This window comes from Rhipicephalus microplus, chromosome 3 (genome assembly GCF_043290135.1).
Source record: "Rhipicephalus microplus isolate Deutch F79 chromosome 3, USDA_Rmic, whole genome shotgun sequence".
NCBI lineage: Eukaryota > Metazoa > Arthropoda > Arachnida > Ixodida > Ixodidae > Rhipicephalus > Rhipicephalus microplus.
The window spans coordinates 31222982-31242357 of NC_134702.1; the positions used below are offsets into that span (position 1 = coordinate 31222982).

The 19376-nt window shown below is 45.3% G+C and overlaps 1 protein-coding gene across 1 annotated transcript in view; it reads right to left on the minus strand.

The window, feature by feature from the left end:
* Window positions 1-3334: 3334 nt before the first annotated feature.
* LOC119162015 (centrosomal protein of 104 kDa) overlaps window positions 3335-19376 on the minus strand; it is a 48047-nt gene continuing 32005 nt past the window's right edge. The window contains exons 10-23 of the mRNA XM_075889180.1: window positions 19266-19296; window positions 17816-18038; window positions 16461-16563; window positions 15561-15728; window positions 15040-15101; window positions 13737-13809; window positions 12838-12903; window positions 12374-12498; window positions 10734-10947; window positions 9179-9351; window positions 7740-7848; window positions 7054-7192; window positions 6648-6797; window positions 3335-5634 (exon numbers count right to left, since the gene is read on the minus strand). Of these exons, the coding sequence (XP_075745295.1) occupies window positions 5438-5634; window positions 6648-6797; window positions 7054-7192; window positions 7740-7848; window positions 9179-9351; window positions 10734-10947; window positions 12374-12498; window positions 12838-12903; window positions 13737-13809; window positions 15040-15101; window positions 15561-15728; window positions 16461-16563; window positions 17816-18038; window positions 19266-19296 (1833 nt within the window). The 3' untranslated portion in view covers window positions 3335-5437. The remainder of the gene's footprint in view (window positions 5635-6647; window positions 6798-7053; window positions 7193-7739; window positions 7849-9178; window positions 9352-10733; window positions 10948-12373; window positions 12499-12837; window positions 12904-13736; window positions 13810-15039; window positions 15102-15560; window positions 15729-16460; window positions 16564-17815; window positions 18039-19265; window positions 19297-19376) is intronic.

The following is a 19376-nucleotide window of genomic DNA, read 5'->3' on the forward strand; positions in this document are numbered from 1 at the left end:
GGGCAACAAAAAAACCCTCCATCAAAATGTCGTGGGGATCCGGGCTCCTATGGCACCCCTTCCTCACCTGGCACGCCTGGAGACGTCAACCATATCCATGTTCGCCAATGAGGAACCATTGGCAGGTATTAATCGGGTTTATCTCGTTTCCCACGTCACTGTGCGTGTCTGCGTTGGGTGTGGAGGACGCTTGAGCTTCACTTTCTCTTTTGATGTCCAGGCTTCACTTCTCCGCGGTAATATCGACCGTGCCGCGAGAAAAAGAACGTCTCGACTCGCGACATTGGCCTTATTTGATTCATCCTCTGTATAAAATTGGATTAATCAGCAACAGCGTCAACAGCCCGAGTTGACCATTAAGCCAGAGTTTCTCGTTATAGGGGGGCATTCAAACAAACTTATATAAAAGGCTGGTGTCTTCACCGTGCCCTGCACGCTTGTTAAAGGGACACTAAAGTCAACTATTAGGTCAACGTTGACTGTTGAAATGGCGATCCAGAAACCTCCTCCTGTTGCTTTTGTGCCAAGGAAGGGCCTATTTTGAAATAAAATCACCTTTTAGTGCTCCACATCGGGTTAGCGCACTTCAAATTACCCGCCTCAAGAGGCGAACCGGTCGCCTCACGTCACTGTTGCCGTGCACAACGTTGCCCGCCTTTATTGCGCTAGTAACAGCAGACCGTGAGCAGCGGGAGCCACAGCAGCAAAAACGGCCATTGATCAATTTCCCTCCACTGGCTCCGAGATTGCAGATGCTGTTGTTTCAACTACGCCCCACTAGATGGCACCACCTGTCCTGTATAACCAGGCGAGAATTGAATTTTTGAACCACTCGCGCAATTCCCCATAGTAACGTCCGGCGGTTCTTTTTTCCATGAATCAAACAGAAACGAACAAGCAGCATTTTATTGCATCTCTTGATGCACGGAAAGTGCTTTATTTGGTGCAGTTAGATTGACTACTAGTGATTAATTGTAGGCGGTCTGTCTGATGTCATCGGAATCATTTTGAAAATGTCCTACTATGGCGCTTGTGTTCTCTTGCATTTACCTTAATTTCTCAGTAAGTAGGGCACTGTTGTTGATAATGTCGTTTTAGGTGTTGTTATACATGGAGCTTTCACTCTGACGTAAATTGTTATTTCACTTTAGTGTCCCTTTAATGTGCACGTTTCTGGAAGGATTGCTCCGTACTCGTCGCTATCCTCCAAGTGACGGCATTTGTATCAACTTAAAGACTCACCTCAGGCAAAACTTTTACACCCGAAAAAGTTTGTTCTGTGTAAAACAAGTTTCTGAGTCATGTGCGAGATGTTGCAACGCTATGGTTCGAGTAAGAATCAAACACGGGTCTTCTGCGTTGCAAGCAGATTTTCTGCCACAAAGCCACGCCATTGCCTGAAACTGATTAGAGGAAGGAAAAAAAACGCTCTATGAATATCGCGTTGTGGGAGGAGTCTTCTTAACGCGTGTAATATTGGGAGAAAGATGCGTGGAGCCCTTGCTGGCAGCAAAGAATTATCAGCACCACAATCATCCTCATCATCATCATCGTCGTGGTCGTCATCATCATCAGCAGCAGCAGCGTCAGCATCAGCAAAAGCGAAAAAAGCAGCAGAACTAACAGCTGCGTAGGTTCGCACGTTACCTTACACGGACGCGTGGAGAGCTTTTCGCTGATTCGCAAAGGAAGGATAATGGCGTTGGTACTTCGCAACTGTACTTTCTGTAGACGTTCTAGGATAGTTTGAAACAGCGCATGTTACTTTTACAGACGTTCGTTTTCTTGCCACACGGTGGACGCATTCTCAGAGAACCAAACCCAGGCTATAGCAATAAAGAAGGCAATGCGAACAGGGCCTGATTACGCTATCGCATTTTACTCCTAATGGCCAAGCTCGAGTGACCTCCAAGTCTTTACAACGACATAATGTCAGCCTGTAAGGCTGCTAGGTGATGGCAAATTTACCTCGAGGTAGAAAAACAATGGCTGTAATCTTCGATTGTACTCCTTTAATATCAAGACAGTCATAAAAAAATTCGTCCACTTCAATCAATAACTCGAGACTACATGTTTGATGAAAAGCAGAAATCGACAATATGGACGACTACTAATACAATGCTGAAAGAAAAACGATGAAACAAGAACGAACGCGAGAACAAGGATTCGCGCACCTGCATCCAAGGATGCGTAATACTGATAGTGCGTCGTTTGTTACGTGATAGTTCACTGGTGAAATTTGTGGGGCCCGCTGCATAATATCGTTTAAACGAACCGATGTGGTCATTGTGTCCCCTGGAATACTCTGTCACCTTTACTGGGGCTCTCGGGCCAGCCATGATTTACAAGTATGTATGTTCCCTGCTGGACGAAAACCTCTCACAGCGATTGCGGTTCTATTTCTATTGCATAAATTTGAAACGTAGCATAGCGCACTTCCCTACTCTTTCATCATCCATTCTGTAGCTACTCCCCTGGTTATCTTACTTACGCGTTACGTGGCCTGCCCAGTCTCTCCTTTATTTATTTAACACCTCGTAAAGTCAGTCGTTAACATTGATTACCCGAGCTGCAGTAAACAAGAATGGGCTGAGGTTGTTCGTGCCTATGACAATATTGTCACTTAAAATTCGTAATTATCCGCAGCTGATCCACGCGTGTCACACACGTATACCGTGACAGCACGGCAGTGGCTTTCACCTGTAGGTGTTAAACCGGGCACGCTAACCCCACCCCCCTTCTAGAATGTTTTCTGCCATAAAATAAAGGGCACAAAACGACATTCGACTACATCTGCCTGCCCGGCCCCCACTTGAGACAAATGGCGTGCAACCCTCTGCACTAAAGCAAGTTTCTGCCTATGCCATAGCAGCTTTGTGACCACCTCGGCGACAGCGGAATATCCTGTTCGTATACTGTAGAAAGGGCTGTCGGAGAACAATCGCTATATCATCACTGCGCGATGGCATACGGATGTCCCCAGTCAGTGCTAGAGTGGTAATCGCAGTATTTGTGACAAGAAAATATCGCGGGTTCCTACCCGGCTATCACTTTCTTTAGTTGTTGAATGTATAATGTACATGTACAGCCGCGGCCACGTCTGTGTATAGCGCTCGAGCAGTCGGTGTTTGCTCTGCGGGTCGAAACCTTGAGGCAGTTTCGGGCTCTGACGCGGTGTATCAGGAGCATCCACGGCCTAGTTGTCAGGCTGACCACGTCAGAGCCCGATACTGCCCCAAGGTGTCGCTCCGCAGAGCACAAACTGGCTGTTCGCGTGCTCTACACAGACGTGGCCTTGGCTGTACATATTCAACTATATGTTCTTTCCAGAACACGTGTTCCTTTAAACACTGCCATTCATTTCTTTTTGAAAAGTATTACTTTTCTTTTGTTGTGGTTGGTGTTTTTAGAACGTTGCAAACTTCGAACATTTGACCGTGTTTCAGATTTTAAAGTGATGTCTTTCGACAAAACACACGTTTTTTTGTTCACATTCAGCTGCTCGCATTAAACCATGGAAGATAAAGGGTTATAATATAAAGTGGATTCTATTTTTACTCTAAAATACACTAAAGGGCCTGCGTTTTCTCGGTGATAAGCGTTATCTTCATCACGATTATATCGACCGATCGTCTACACACCTGTCTGTCATGACTGACAAGTTTAATGATGCGACGAATGCTACAGGCACATGTAAAAAACGTGACAGGAAAGAGATACTTTACCGCCAAACTAGTGTTTTATCGCATATCCATTCATAATAACGTTCCGAGACGGGAAAAGGCTTGAATTTCGCTCACCGGCAGATGAAACATGACAGTACATTCTGCACAATATTGTTTTTTATTTATTAAATCTTATTGTTATGCTAAGTACCAATTTCGATGTGGTACAGCCGTAGCTAAAAAAAATGATGACCACAACTTGTTGGCATACTTTCTTGTTTCAGTAATAAAAAGATGCTCGCAATAACTGAGCCTGTTAATTATGACCGATAACGACGTACACTTTATTTTGCAGTCGTCGAAAAGTATACTTTCATTGAGGCTAGTTATGGTAGTCAATCAGGTGAGTCTATTGACTTGTATAGTGCAGCATGTTCAAACGATAAAGATGAACGTTTGTAAAAGCTGTTGTGCAGAACCGTGATGTGAATCGCTCCAACTCGCTGCTCAAATTTATGATATGGTAAACGCCACTCTTGGTTTCAGAAACAGGTTTCTGAAGCTGGGTAAAGGAGAATATCTACGAAAAAACAACGCTGAAAAAATTCTGTCGGCATGACAGACAATGTCCGTGGGGCAGGTGGAAAAAGCAATCTTGACTACTGTAGACGCACGGTGATTAGCATGGGGATGAATTGAAGAAGACATGTCGACTATTCGTTGTTATCACGTACTGTCCTCGCTATAAGCTGCTGCGAGCAGGCTCAAAGTGTCATTCGCCCACAAGCCAAGGAAGTTTGATTGATTGATATGTGGGGTTTAACGTCCCAAAACCACCATATGATTATGAGAGACGCCGTAGTGGAGGGCTCCGGAAATTTCGACCACCTGGGGTTCTTTAACGTGCACCCAAATCTGAGCATACGGGCCTACAACATTTCCGCCTCCATCGGAAATGCAGCCGCCGCAGCCGGGATTCGAACCCGCGACCTGCCCAAGGAAGTTTCAAGATTACGTTACAAAAAATCACCTTACCTCGCTCGGTCCCATGCGTTTTTTTTCTCGTTTTTTTGCCACATATCAATGGCGAATAAATATTCATAGAAGAAGTCCACCGCGCCCGATATCCTTCGTTAATCCTATTTCTGCCGTTGTGGGGGCTCCTCGCATAATTAAGAGCCTGCACACGATTCCACGTGATGTAATATCTGTGTAAGAAAGCAATTAGTCAACCCGTTAGGGATATCAAGCCTATACAGTTAAACGGCACTGTGAGCCTCGTGAACAGTCCGGAAGCTGTACCACAGTTCTCCAACCGTACGAGTTGCGAAATTCGACCGTATACGCTCCGTGCATGAGAATCTGAGCACGGCACTGGTCAAAACAACGGAGGAGTGCCTACTGTAGCGCCAGCATTCGGCTGTGAATGAAACTGGCATTTTCGTTATAATTATGAATTGCATAGGACCGCAAGCTTGATTAAGTGAGCGCTGTTATTACTTGTGCAATTTACTTTTTGCCGCCTCTTGCAGGTAATACTGCAACCGCAGAGCTGCTCGAAATTTCTTGAAGATAGTTCTCCCAATTCTTTCAGCAGTAACTATCCTAATGACCACGAAGACCTCAGGGCTTAATGTTGTTGCTCTTAGGTGGCGCATTGCTTTGTTAACCTCCTAAGATTTACCCAGGGACGCGTACAGCTTCGAAGTTTCTCAACTAGCGTGACAGAATAACTCTCCAGCTGTGCTGCACAATCAGCGCCACGGCTTGCGTCACTGGGCCTTGGGCTCGTCGTCTTCGTCGTTGGTCTGGGTGCCAGAGCTGCGCTTGGCCGGCGCCGGCTCAGACTTGCTGCGCGAGTGGTGCAGCGTGTACTGGCGGTACTCGGGCGGCAGCGCGCCCAGGATCTTCAGTTTTCCCGCCATGCTGTCCGGCACCGTCACGCTGTACTCGGGCTCCCAAACCGAACCTGCGATAGGCAGTGGCCAAGGCAGTTATAGTCGCATAACGCATGTGAGCACGTCCCGAAACAGACAAAAAAAAATGTTAGCCCGAGTTCTGTAGCATGAAGGTAGAGAATATTTCTCCGAAAGAAAGCTTCTGAAGCATCCCCTTTGTCAGGTGTACACAAATTCTTTTTTCTATTCCGTAAGTCTTCATCGACATTGCAGGCTTCCACAAAACCAATTATCGTAGAACACGTGCTGCTTTCATGCAGGAGACAGTTAAACAGTGCCTCAGAGAACATAGGACATTGCTACATCAGTGGCGTCTCTTAATACCACTATAAAAAATCCAGAATCTCCACGGAGTGGATGATGGCGAGATGGGCGAAGCTACTGAAGGTTTTCGCTGATACCGTTCCGAGGAGCAGCATCCGGGTCCGCATTATCGCTCTCGCATTCCGGGGTTTGCTTATCGTCAAGCGCGTTTCGCTGCGGCTTCCTTGGCGCGCACCGTCTCGGGATCCGCCCGGCGCAGCCCTCGCTAAGCGACAGCCTCTCGAGCCACCAAGCGCAATTCGACACGTACGGCGACGATCCAGGAGAATGAGATTTAACGGGCACGCCCGCGCAGCCCGCGCAGCAGCCAATCAGAGATCAGCGGCACCTCCAACGCCATCTAGTGTCCACTCACCCAAGTGCCATAGTGCACACATCTCTATGAGACAGCACCATCTACGAAACTAGAGGAGAAATGGCGATGACGACACAGAATGCGTACAGCGACATCTTGTATATCGTCACCCAGCTGCATTTTGCATGCATCTATACGGAACAGCACCATCTATTGTATGATGAGGGATACGCTACAGATTACGCTGGAGGGACGAGGGATTGCCATAGACCATAAGGAGCTTTACCCTAAAACACCTGCCGAGCACTTAACAGAACACTACAGCTATACTTGCCATATAGCCAGTGCAACTAGCACTCAGTTTTGAAAACAGTATTTGGAATGTCAAGCCGTGCCCTGCATCACCTGAGCGCCACCGGAAAAACTTGTTCCTTCTCCTCGGATTGAACGCACAGCCCACTTCGCTCATAAGGTGCACTTTCCAGGCGTCGTCGCCCGGTGCGAAGTTCTGGTGGCAGAGTGGACAGTGATTGGCTTGGTGGGGAGGCTTGGCCACTGCATTCAGATTAAGAAGGCACAAATCGCATTAGTTGGAAATAACAAAACCACATCTGTTCTACAGATGTGGTTTTCTAAATGTACCGAAGATGTTGCTCTCGTACATTAACTAGTACAACATTCAAGGTGGACAGCGCAAGTGGCGCAAGTGATACGGCAAATGTTTGGAGAAGCACATAAAATCCGCCTATTGAAATGCTTATAACAAACTATAAGGTTTTTTTCAATGGCGTGCTGGCGGTATACAACTTACGGACACATGTTTTCAGCTTGACGTGGCCGTCAAAACGGGTCTTCGCGATCGCCTCTTTGCAGCGAACGCACAACCTGTACTGGCTGCGAGAGACGCACTCTTCGAGGAGGTGCCTCGTAAGTCCAGAGATTTCCACCACCTGTCGGGAAATTATTGTTATGAGTATACGCGATACAGCGTGCGATAACTTGTGAAAATTTGGAGAATAGTCTTGCAGCACATTTTGAGCGTTACCTTCAGAGGTGAGATAGAATGTGTAAACATCGGAAATCGGTAATGTAGAGTGCGCATGTGAGTCAACTTCTTTCTTGTTGAGTCTCCTGTGGCCATTGCTTCAAGCAGGTGGCTCTAAAGATTGCTGCTTCAAGCAGGTGGCTCTAAAGATTGCTGCATCTTACCTAGCTTGTTTTTTTTTCACCAGATATTTTTCCCGGATAGAGCTCGTACCGTTCATGACTGTCACTTGCACAAGTGTACTCTCTTTATCAACTCTCTAATCTCCCTTCATTATCATAAAGATAAATAGATAGCTCTCATGACTACTGCAATATTGCGCGGCCACTGGCTTGCACTATACGAAGCATGCGCGATCGCTGAAGCTCAATTGTTGCCAGCCCTCTCATTATCGCGTTCACTGGCGATGCGATACAGTCCTCGTAGTATATAGAACACAACGACAAACTTGCCTGCTTGCAGTTGTAGCACAGCATAAGCATGGGACACTCCGTCCAGTAGTGGTAGTTGAGAGTCTCCGCGTTGAACTTGTCGTTGGTTTCTTCACAGAACATGCACATCCTGCGAAACGCTTAAACATGTTTATGGAAGTAAAGAACTGCTATGAATGCAATGTACTTGTATAGAACTTATCATTCGTTTCCTGAGCCGAGCACCACCCGCGATAGTTGTTTGCACCCGAAACATTGACTTTGGTGGTAGTGGTTAGAAGATGAGAAAAGGCACCTAATTTCTGCAACCCGGTCGGGAGCACGGCGCAGTGCCTAGAAACATTGACTTTGCTCTCCTCTTCTCCGGTGTTTCCTTCTTCCTACCCCCTTCCCCAGTGCAGGACAGCCGCTACCGGGCTTTTAACCTCCCTTCCTTTCTTCTACTATTGTTCTATCTCCCCTCCCCCTCCCCCCCGCCCGCACACAACTCGCAATATGCGCACATCGTAAACTAGCAAGCGCTGTGACTGTACACTTGGCGAAATTTTAAATGTAGAGCTCTGCAAATTAAAAGATCAGGGCAAAGCTTCGCTGGTGTATTGCCAGTGTGCTAGATAGACTTTATATTGTGTACTTGGCCGAGACGTAGTGAGGACAGTTATCTAAACTTGCAAGTGACATGTTCACATTTGCGAGTGTCATTTTCTACACTGTGTATCATACTATGTCGTGCTTCTTGACCGTGCTATCAACGTTCAAAAAAAAAAAAAAAGTCATTGGACAATAGTTTTCTATTGGTACACGAACTAATATTTCTCTTTTTTTTGTCATTCGAAAGCAGTTGCACAGCGGATAACAATACTGGATGTTCTGTAAAAAATCAACGATTACGACGTGCTGATAAGGGCTCAAATTCACGCATACACTCCATGGTAGTAAGACTTCACTGCTACTAACTGGTCGTCTTGGTTAGCGTGCCCAACTCCAGAATTGTCCAGAACTTTCCCTTATAATGTACGAACATTTCCAGTGCAAGAGATTTTCGTGAATAGGGCCTTGATTGATTTGTGGGGTTTAACGTCCCAAAACCACTATTTGATTATGAGAGACGCCGTAGTGGAGGGCTCCGGAAATTTTGACCACCTGGGGTTTCTTAACGTGCACCCAAATCTGAGCACACGGGCCTGCAGCATTTCCGCCTCGACCGGAAATGCAGCCGCGGCAGCTGGGATTCGATCCCGCGACCTGCGGGTCAGCAGCCGAGTACCTTAGCCTTTAGACCACCGTGGCGGGGCGTGAATAGGGCCTTAAAAGTCTTTAGTGTCTCTATAGTGTGCAACTCAGCACAGGAGAAGTAAAGGGAAAGTATCTCCCCACTGTGGGCGCAGTCAGCTTGATTCTGCTGGCAGTGATGAGTATAACTTGGTGCGCGTAAGGAAACGTTCATATGAGTGGCTCACTTATCCAAGTTGAGCGTGGATTGATCCTGCTGCGATGCCTTGGGCAACTCCTGTAGGGACCGGCTGGAGGGCGCGGCAACTTCCTTCACGAAATCCCGGCGGCCTGACCCCGAACTGGGGCTGTCGGCCGACGCTGACCGCTGCCGCCGTGGAGCTCGCTGGGCGCTACCGGGCTGAGCAAAAAAAAAAAAAATTTAATTCGAATTTTATTTCAACATTAAAGGAGACATCTCAGAAGTCACAACAGTTATGCTGTAGGGCGAAAGAAAAAAGCCATTACGGATTGACTGAAGCTTTCGCACCATTAAACAACAGCAATGGCAACAGCCATTACACAATATAAAAAAAACACCACGTACGAGCACAATGCGAGAGTGCTGAGTTATACTTCATTGCAAGTTTACTGTAATATAGAAGCACTGAATGACATGGTAGTTCAGCTTAACATTTTGCTGAAGTATAGTTGGTACTTAACACCTAGGGAAAAAAACAAAAACCTAGACGCCTAATGTAGCGAACTGGTCTAGTTGGAGTGTACTCCTAACGGCCAGCGCGAACAAAACAAAAGGTAGTACAGCGATAGTGTCGCGTACTTTCCTGCACCTTTTTTATTTTGTTTGCGCTGACCTTCATAACGTAGATACTGAAGCAGTGGCGTAGCCAGAAATTTGTGAAGGGTGGGGCATGTCCTTGATCCGACGTGGGGGCAAGAGTGCAAGTATCGTCGACTGTCAGCTTGTGCTCTGTATGCCATGGCAGAACGAAATTTCGTAAAGAGCACGTGTCCGAAGTGCTGTAACCTTGCTACGCCACAACGTTTAGCTCCTAAACATCACCAGTTGAAAGAAGCGGCACTAGAGAATCTTTTCTAAAATAAAAATAAGCGGAGTTGTCGCCCTTCTCGTGCCGTGGATACCCCTTTTCGGTCGGTTATTAGTAGAAAATTAAAAGAAAAAAATCTTGCTTTACATGAACTGAAGTTCAAAAGCCCTCGTTTGAACGTCTCGGATGTGTCGGGTACACAAGTACGATGAACGGGCACGATGTTGTACAATCAATAATCATAGCAAGCGAGATATCTTCAAGGAAGCGTTGCCAGACTTTTACTGGCAGTCGACAGACGGAAACACATTATAGATTATTGTTGTAGACGCATAGTGAGCGCTTTACACAGCGTGGCTGACGTTTCGATAAGTAAACCTATTTCTGTGAAAATCACTTGACATCCTTAGTGCGTTAGTTTTAAAGGTGTACTGAAAGATAATTTTGCTTCTGAAATTTCTGCCCGAAGCTTTAAAAACTCCCTCTCTCTCTGTGTTATCCGCTAATAGTGTGTGTCGTTCGTGACAATGAAGCTTGAAAATATTGAAATATTGAAATATAGAGATAATATTCTTATAATGGACTATTCAATGATATGTACTCATTACAGCCCGCTCCTCTTCAATCTCGCCCTCGCCATCATTGCATACTCACATTGCAAAGACCTCGCGTCTAGTCTTCGCCGTACTTTTTTCTAAGAGTAGTATTATGCATAGCTACTCGATGCCTGTACCTCCTTGTCAATCTTCTCGAACTCTTCGAAGACCTTCTTGTATGTGAAGTTCCTGGAAGTCTTTGTGGACTCTGGAACGAGGCACTGGCGCACGGGCGTACCCAGCAGTCGGTACAGCGACAGCAGAATCTGTTCGGCCACCTCGCGCACTTGTAGTGACGGATGAGACAGCGCCCGGATGGCAAAGGCCATCATGTGCTCGAACAGTGGATCGCTGCAACAGGACGCATAGTTGCCTCTCGATGCGATAAAATAGCAATGCAAAGACAAAGAAAGTCTATTGCCCTCTTTTTGTTGAAGTCTGTCAAGCTACAAGTATCCAAAAATAAATTTCTATTAGGACCTACACTTCGTCATCAGCGCAATTTTATGAACACTCTGAACAAGTCTTCACGTGAGACAAAACAAAAAAAAAGACTGTAAATAGATCTTGGGCATTCAAAAATTTTTTTCACCAGTACCTTCATCTTAATTTTTAGCCCGTTTTCTATACTCTTTTTCTATTCGTTCACCTTTTCGCACACTGAGTAGCAAATCAACAAATTCATTCAGCTTGACCTGTCAGCTTCTCTGTCATGATAAACCTCTCTCTCTCCCTCTCTCTTTCTCTCACGCAATGTATTATTTACAACCTCGAAACGACAATTGTCCCGACTACGGTTGCAATGCCCACTGTTGAGCACCTTTTCAAAAGGTGCCAATAAGCAGCATGTGATTGAACACGACACAAAGCACGACGTCTCTTCCGCCATAATATTGGAGGTATGATTTTCCTCGTATGAACACCACATCACATAAGTTACATAACTGACTAAATGGTACAGTGTTAGAACCATTAGGACGGCTTACCGCTTAATTATTTCCTGAGACTATATAAAAGCAGTTGGCCGCATGAGCCTATCGTAAATGTACTATCGTTACGACCATACCGGCATTTTATCCCTCGTAAAGCCCAATGGAACAAGTCGATGCGGACAAAAGGTTTTATTTCCAAATACCTAGCGTCTTCGGCAAATTCATTCATGGTGGTTTTAGTTGCTGTGATACTGTCACAGTGAAGCAACGTGGCAGTATTGAACCAGCAGAAAGTACCTGGAGAAACACACAAAAGCACAACTATAATGCATAATGGCGAGCACTGCCGTTGGTCTCAAGTATGTGAACGCCAAGCTATAGGTCGAGTTCTACAGATATTTATGCACGTGACATAAGTCACATCTATATTTCATCATAAGGCGTGTCCATTTCAAGCGACGGATGTATTTGCGTTATTAAGAACAGCGTTCTCGTAGCACGTGCAATTTGATCAAAGAAGACTGTTTCATAAATATGTGACAATAGTCAAAACTTTTCTAAAGCGGTTAGCTCGTATAGCAGTGAGAATTTGGCAGGAAACTGTCGCTGTCATAAAGGAAAACAATGTACGTGTGATCGCTTCTTTACAAACCCTATTAATACCCTTTGCGCGTTTACCAAGCAATCGCATATAAAATTTGGTTGGAAGTACTTAGCGAAGTTTAAGCGAATCAAAACTGAAAACATCGGTCTTTTTTACGACCTTTTTAACGATCTTTTTCATGATATAGTTTATTATCTTTTTATAGACGGATATTGTTAGTAAAATGTCGAGCTCAGTTTACCTTTGGCTCAAAGGTGGAAACCTGGCGACAAGCTGCTCTACAAGCTCGCAACGACCCTGAGCGAGCCTTGGGTTTGTTGACTCGGGGAAAGGTCGGAGGATGATGTGGAGCATCGCTTGAACAACCTGCGTCGTGAAGAGGATTTAGCTTAGCGCAATACAAAGGACGTTAAGCTTGGAGAAAAAAATCATACGGGATTCGGGGCACTAACAACTCACCTAAACGGAACAAATGTTAAACCTCTCCTCATCTGTCACTATTCACCGAGCAGAGGAAATTTTATTTACACAGAGCAAGGGGCAGCATGAGAGTCAGTCGTTCACAATAAAGGCAAATTTAACCTTTATGTACAAAAACCAAGCATCAACGAGGTCATCATGGCAGATGTTGCACGTTGGGTGATGGGGGCCATATTAGAAAGTGTCATTTCACTTCCTAAAGCATAGAAATATCTTTTTTGTTACCTTAACGTCCTCGTAGTCACCCATTTCCAGGAGAAAGTCGATAGCTACAGACTTCACTCTGGGGGCCTGGAAAAGGGACAGAAAAATGTTTTCTCAGGTGATGAAACCAAGATACGTACGCTAGTTCACCAAAGTATACTTCGAAAAATTATTGTTCAGACATTGCGCAGTCTTCATCAAACATAGCTTCATACATATATGTAGTATTTTGTGACATCCTTCGCTTAATGAGGACGCCAAGTGTGCATGCGTTTACTTCAAACATGCACTGCCTCATTGGCAGTCAAATCTATCGCAGCGAATCTGGACGCGCAGTGCACGGTAATCCGCGCGAAGACACGCTTTCGCTGTTGTGCAATCTACGTTTTCATTCATTTTTGTGGCTTTATTGCTCACTCACCGTAAGTATATATAGACCATTACAGCGTTCTCAAAAGAATCAATAAAAAGCCAAACGTACAGTGTAAATATCAAATGGCTGTATCGCGGTATCTATACAGTACTACATGCTCAAAGCAACTGTCGGTACACAATGTTTCAGCGCACCTGAAACACCCACTAATGCATGAGCGTTTATTCGCTATATAGCTTCAGCTTAACGCTTGTACAAAAATGCGGCGAAACCAGGCTTGTGCACGGTGTTGCGAGTGAATTCACGACAACCTATATATGATCCTGCAACTTTACCAGATAAGCTCCCACAATATACCGCGCGTATCATCCAATCGTTATTAGGAATGATTTGACTAGTAGTTGAATATGCAGAGTCTTCCACTGCCGTCGTTCTTACATGCCGCGTTTAAATCACGCTTAATTGTTTCTCATACGATGAGTTGAGTCAAGCCCTTTCAGTAACCGTACTTTACTAACAAGCTCTAGTGTCGAGAGAATGTACTCACGGTGTCGCCTGTGCGGTAGAGAATCCGCGGAACAGTCTTGTTTATAGCAACGGTCACGTCTCCTTTCGATATTCTGTAAGAAAGCCAAGTGTCAAAGCACACCTTCAACCGCAAGTATAGGCTCCGGCAAGCGCTGATTGCTTGCTGGCCTGCAGGTCGCGAGATCGAATCCCGGCTGTGGCGGGCATATTTTTGATGGAAGCGAAAATGCTTAAGGTACGTGTGCCTAGATTTCGGCGCGCGTTAAAGAACCCCAGGTGGTCGAAATTTCCGAAGTCCTCAATTGGGACATTTCTCATAATGGGACGTTAAACCCCAACGATTATTATTAATAATAATAGATGCGGATTGCTAGGACATCATTCTAACACAGTTTACGTTGCAGGCGGGTTGTTTTGGCTCACACTTTCAAGACGATACTTAATGTACAGGAGCTGTCAAAAGTTTTTATGCCACTATCCCATGCATTCCTATGGTAGCGTGCCCTAGAAATTTTCGACGTCCCCTGTACATGTGTAAACAACATAGAAAATAGAGTAAGCCACATCTGTTCCGTAGTTTGATTGGAAAAAGCATCAAAAACATAATGCGAATGTGTGTATATGGTTTCAAAATGGCTTCACTTCTGTTTTCTTTTATTTTATGATTTGTGCATTTGAAATAAGGACGAGACATTTTCGCTACACTATACTTGGTTTTGTTGTTCGTTGGCTTTATAATAATTAAGTTACGCTTCTGCAACATATGTGATCAGCGTTCTCTATATTTTATTATTTCCTCAAGTGAAGTATAGGTGTACTCCTGCAATAGGCACACTTCTTGCGTTATATTATGTCAGTAGAAAGGGGACAAAAGTATAAAAAAAGTTTGAATTTTTGTTTTTATTATCAAAGCACGAAACATTTGAATCGAAGCAGCAGCTGAGTCATCCACAATTTTTGAATCAAAAGCTTAGCGCATGTAGTGGGACATGTGATGAAGAGTGCAAGAAATGGTAAGATAAAAAGCTTGAATAATATATATTTATGAAATCGTTTCTATATAACCATTTCGTGGGTTTCACGTCCCAAAACCACCATATGATTACGAGAGACGCGATAGTGGAGGACTCCGAAAATTTCGACCCCTTGAATACACAGGCCTAAAGCATTTTCGCCTCCATCGAGAATGTGGCCACCGCAGCTGGGATTTGATCACGTGACCCGCGGTTGAACGTTCAAGCACCACAACCACAGGCCACCGTGGCGGGTACGACATCGTTTTACTTCTTGTATTTTCATCGAAACAAGGGAGTAACACTTACCGCTGGACTATTGTGAACCGCGTGAACAATGTCTGCATCAAATTCAGGGCCTGTATAAACACCTGGAACAAAAAAAAGATGAAAAAAAGACCAAGTCAGCGACAACAAAAGATACGCTGCTGCGGGGTCCAACGTTATATAAACTTTAATTCCCCTATTTAAAGGTATAATCGCTTGTTTTTTTATAAACAACCTGTTACGACTGTCAAAGATCCTTGCTCACTGCCTTGCCTATCAAGAGCAGTGGCGTAGCCAGGCGGTTATAGTACACCGAGATCTAGCTTTCCATACAGAGTGACTCATCTCTTCCTCAGTGCAGGCTACCCTATACTGGGCTCAACACTGTTACCTCACTGTCTTTCCTCTATCCTCCTCCTCCTCCTGCCGAGGCTGCTATTAGTTCAAGCTGTATGCTTACAGCTTTCTTGCTAGGGTGGCCTTCAACATTGTACTTGGTGCATGTCGTAAATAAAATTTGACTTCACTTGGCTTCTTATTTGGGCACAAGGACGGTCTCTCACCGAGAGCACCTTGTCGCGGGCCCCTCTCTGAAGCAGAAAAGTCACGGCCTTGAGCACGTCCTCGGCCGAGTGGCGACTGCGGCGCGAGTTGTAGCGCTCCAGGAACCGCTGCATTTCCTTGAAGGCCTCTTCTCGCTGAATGAAGTTCTTGGAGTACAGCTTCTGTACCTACGAACGTGCAGCAGAGAGAAAGTGTGGGCATACCGCAACGCGCAGTCGTTTGTTGTTGTTGTTGTTGTTGTTGTTGTTGTTGTTGTTGTTGTTGTTGTTGTTGTTGTTGTTGTTGTTGTTGTTGTTGTTGTTGTTGTTGTTTCAATAGCGTAGATAATTTCCGCCTGTGTCTGCCGGTCATCGAGATGTTAGAATCTGTTTTTAACGCAGTCCCCAGTCAGTCCTTTATCAGTACAAAACGATAACTCCAATCACTTCCGTGCATTTTCCTGCAATAAACAATCCTCTCTTGCATCACGTGACGGTGTACCCCAAATTTCTTTATTTCGTCTTACTTTCAGTAAATTTTGCTCGTAACGTAGCGTTTAGCATAGCATTATAAGCATTGTGCATTTTACGCTGCATAGCCGCATCGGTTTTTTGTCCCTATAAGCACAGTCTGGCTGTCAGTAAAATACGAATCTGATCACTAGAGGATTTCGAAGTAGTATCGACCAGAGAAAACGTGTGATGCCTGTTCAATTAAATAAGTTTTTTTTTCTTTAGTGTGAACCCGTCATCCGATTCCCTGCAGGTATCGGCCGGGCGAAAAATGTAAGCCAATGGCGAATTCGAAACACGCCAGGAATTAGTCAGCATTTCTTCAGTCAAATGATAATTCAAAATATTGTTTTATAAAAACTACTACTCTCTGGTTTCAAGTATGTGGTGCCGCAGAGCTGCGCTTACCAGCCGTAGTCCAAAGACTTCAATAGGAAGAGCAGCCTCTTGACGGTCCCTCAGTGACATCCGACCCAAGACCAACTCTTTGCCGTCTTCTTCGCTTTCAACTCTAAAGCGAAATCCGTACGAATGAGAAAAGGGAAATGAAACGAGAGAGAGAGAATAAAATTTACTTGATGATAATGATATGTGGGGTTTAACGTCGCAAAACTACCATATGATTATGTTAGACGCCGTAGTGGAGGGCTCCGGAAATTTATCCACTTAGGGTTCTTTAACTTGCACCCAAATCTGAGCACACGGGCCTACAGCATTTCCGCCTTCATCGGAAATGCAGCCCCTGCAGCCGGGTAATGACCTGCGGGTCAGCAGCCGGGTACCTTAGCCACTAGACCACCGTGGCGGGGCGAAATTTACTTGCATGATTAATGAGAAAGAGTGTCGCTTTCTTCACTCAAAAGAAATGTCCCCATCAGTCCGGGTGGGCTTTGCCGAGCTCTCTATTTTTTTTCTCAACAGTTTTCATTGTTCACGTACTCCAGTTCGAGTCAGCTTTAGCGAAGCGGTCTTACTGGTGCCGTAAGTATGCTGAACGTTGTAAAGAGATAAAGCGGAGGAGAAATCGTTTATTTTTTAGGACACCCGTTTAATCGCCAATGGAAAGGACAAGACATGGCAATCCCAGCCACATTATAAAGAACGTCCCTCACTTAACAGCGTTCCCCAATACAGTTAGTCAATGGCTTAAAGAGAGATTACCACGGAGTCTGTGAACGCGCAGCAACTCTCACGTAAGGAAAGTGTTGCTATCAATAGGGCGAATGTGTGCTTTCAAACAACTCTACTCTGTAGTTTTCTTCGTAAAGGCTAAACCATTATTATCAATTACTAAGGTAACAGCAGGCCGCTTCACTCTAGAAAGTACAACTGCCCATTTGTTTCAATATTCGATAAGCGGCGTTCAACGGAGCACAGTGGCAAAATGAACGAGAATACGTGCATGCATGCCTGCGGTGAACGGTCTTGTACAGCTGTCTTGTGCTAGGCTGTTTCGAGAACCAAACACTATAGGACGCCCGGTACAGGCGCTTACAGACTCGGCGGTTGACGCTTGCGCGTTCGGGTTTAAAAAAATGGGCGGCAGTACTGCAGTTCACCCCGCCTTCTGTAATGTGGAAGGCTTCTTGCTACGATCATAATCGTGAAGATTGTTTCTCTCGACGGAATAGAAACACGAAATAATAATCTTTTTCGAAAAGTTTCGGCACAAGACAATTTGTGAATACGGGCTCCTGTTACCAGACAGGTGTTTCTCACACGAGGCGGTGTGTAGCGTGGGCCAGCGGCCTTAGCGTACGTACTTGCGCGCTCCAGCCACGAGCCTGTTCTCGAGTGCGAGGTACGAGTTCTTGGGAGCCTTGGTTGCGGTTGGCCTGGGCGCCGACTGTTGCTGCTGTTGCTGCTGCTGGGACACCGCCCGCTGTTCGGTGGGTCCCGCGTTGCGACCCGGCCCCGAACCTTCCAGTTGCGGGTCCATGCTCACGTGCAGGCCTTTGCCCACTTTCTCGGGAGGAGGCACAGGCCCTGCGACACGGTCACTTGATCAGACAAGTTCGATGGTAAAGAGTTTATAATTTCCTCTTTATACATTCATTTATTTGATTGCCCGCTTAAATACTTCGCAAGCAGGCCCGAAGGCATCGCTTAGAGGAATATTACGTGTAAACAATGACATGATTGAACTGCAGTAATCTTAACAGATGCTTTTTAGGTAAAATACTTAGATGCCTCATTAGACACAAAAATTGGCCGTCGGTTTCGGCACCTGAGCGAGTAATGCAAATATTATCGTCACGTTATGAAGTGGCAGATCATCAACATCTTTGAAGTCATTACATGACGTCGTTCCTTCGACAAAGGAAGCAGCGTGAAACCGCGTTAGGGGCAAAAAGCAATAAAGGCGCGGGGGGAAGGGTGGCAGAACGAAGGGGTGGGGGGAGGGTGATTCAATACAATCGACTGAGGAGAGAAATACGACGACAAAGGTCGGAAATGCATAAGAGGCCTGCTTACTTTGTTAGTAAGCCTGGGAAATGGCGAAAGCCAATGACGTCTGTCAAGGAAGTCATCGTCAGTGACTATCCTGACGGTGCGACAAGTAAACATTTTAGTGGAGCTTGATGAACACATTATGTTTAATTTATTTGTGTTCCCTTGTCTTCTATCCATGTTTAATAACACAGTTAATACGTGCTTGGAAATATTTTAATAAGTTTGGCATGATTAATCTGCTTCTTTACAAAAGGGTTCAGCGTCACTGAGCAAGGCAACATGAGCACGGCTCGGCTCTCGTAATTGTTCGCTTATGTGACACGCAGTGTAAACGCGTGTGCGAAAATACCAGAACTCTTTTTTTTCTTTGTTTGTTTGTGGTCAATCTGAATGACCTACACGTATCGGTCCCTAAGGAGGTGGTAAAATTGTCTGATATATTTGTGAAATCAGCCTACCATATTTAGACATTTCGCTTGCAGTATAATCAAGCTAACCACGTTAAGAACTTGCCACTTGCGTAATCGTCTCACCTACCTGAACGGTAATAAATACAACGAAAGGGTGAAGCATTGCGCGGTATTATGTGGGTGAGAAAAGGGGGTCTCTGGCACATTCATAAAACGGCAAAGGCTCACAAAACTTTACGTACCTTATACAATCATCGGATCATTTCATAGAGAGGAAATAATACCGTGCAGTAAGTGCTGATTCAGCAAGAACATACGAGCACTGCACTAACGCAATGCATCGACGTACCTGGAAGTGCTGAGTCCCGCTCAGGATTGTACTGAAATAGAAGGAGACCTGAATGTTAGAGAGAGGCACAATGTGCGCGAGTATGATGCACTGATCGTTTGTAGAGTGCTG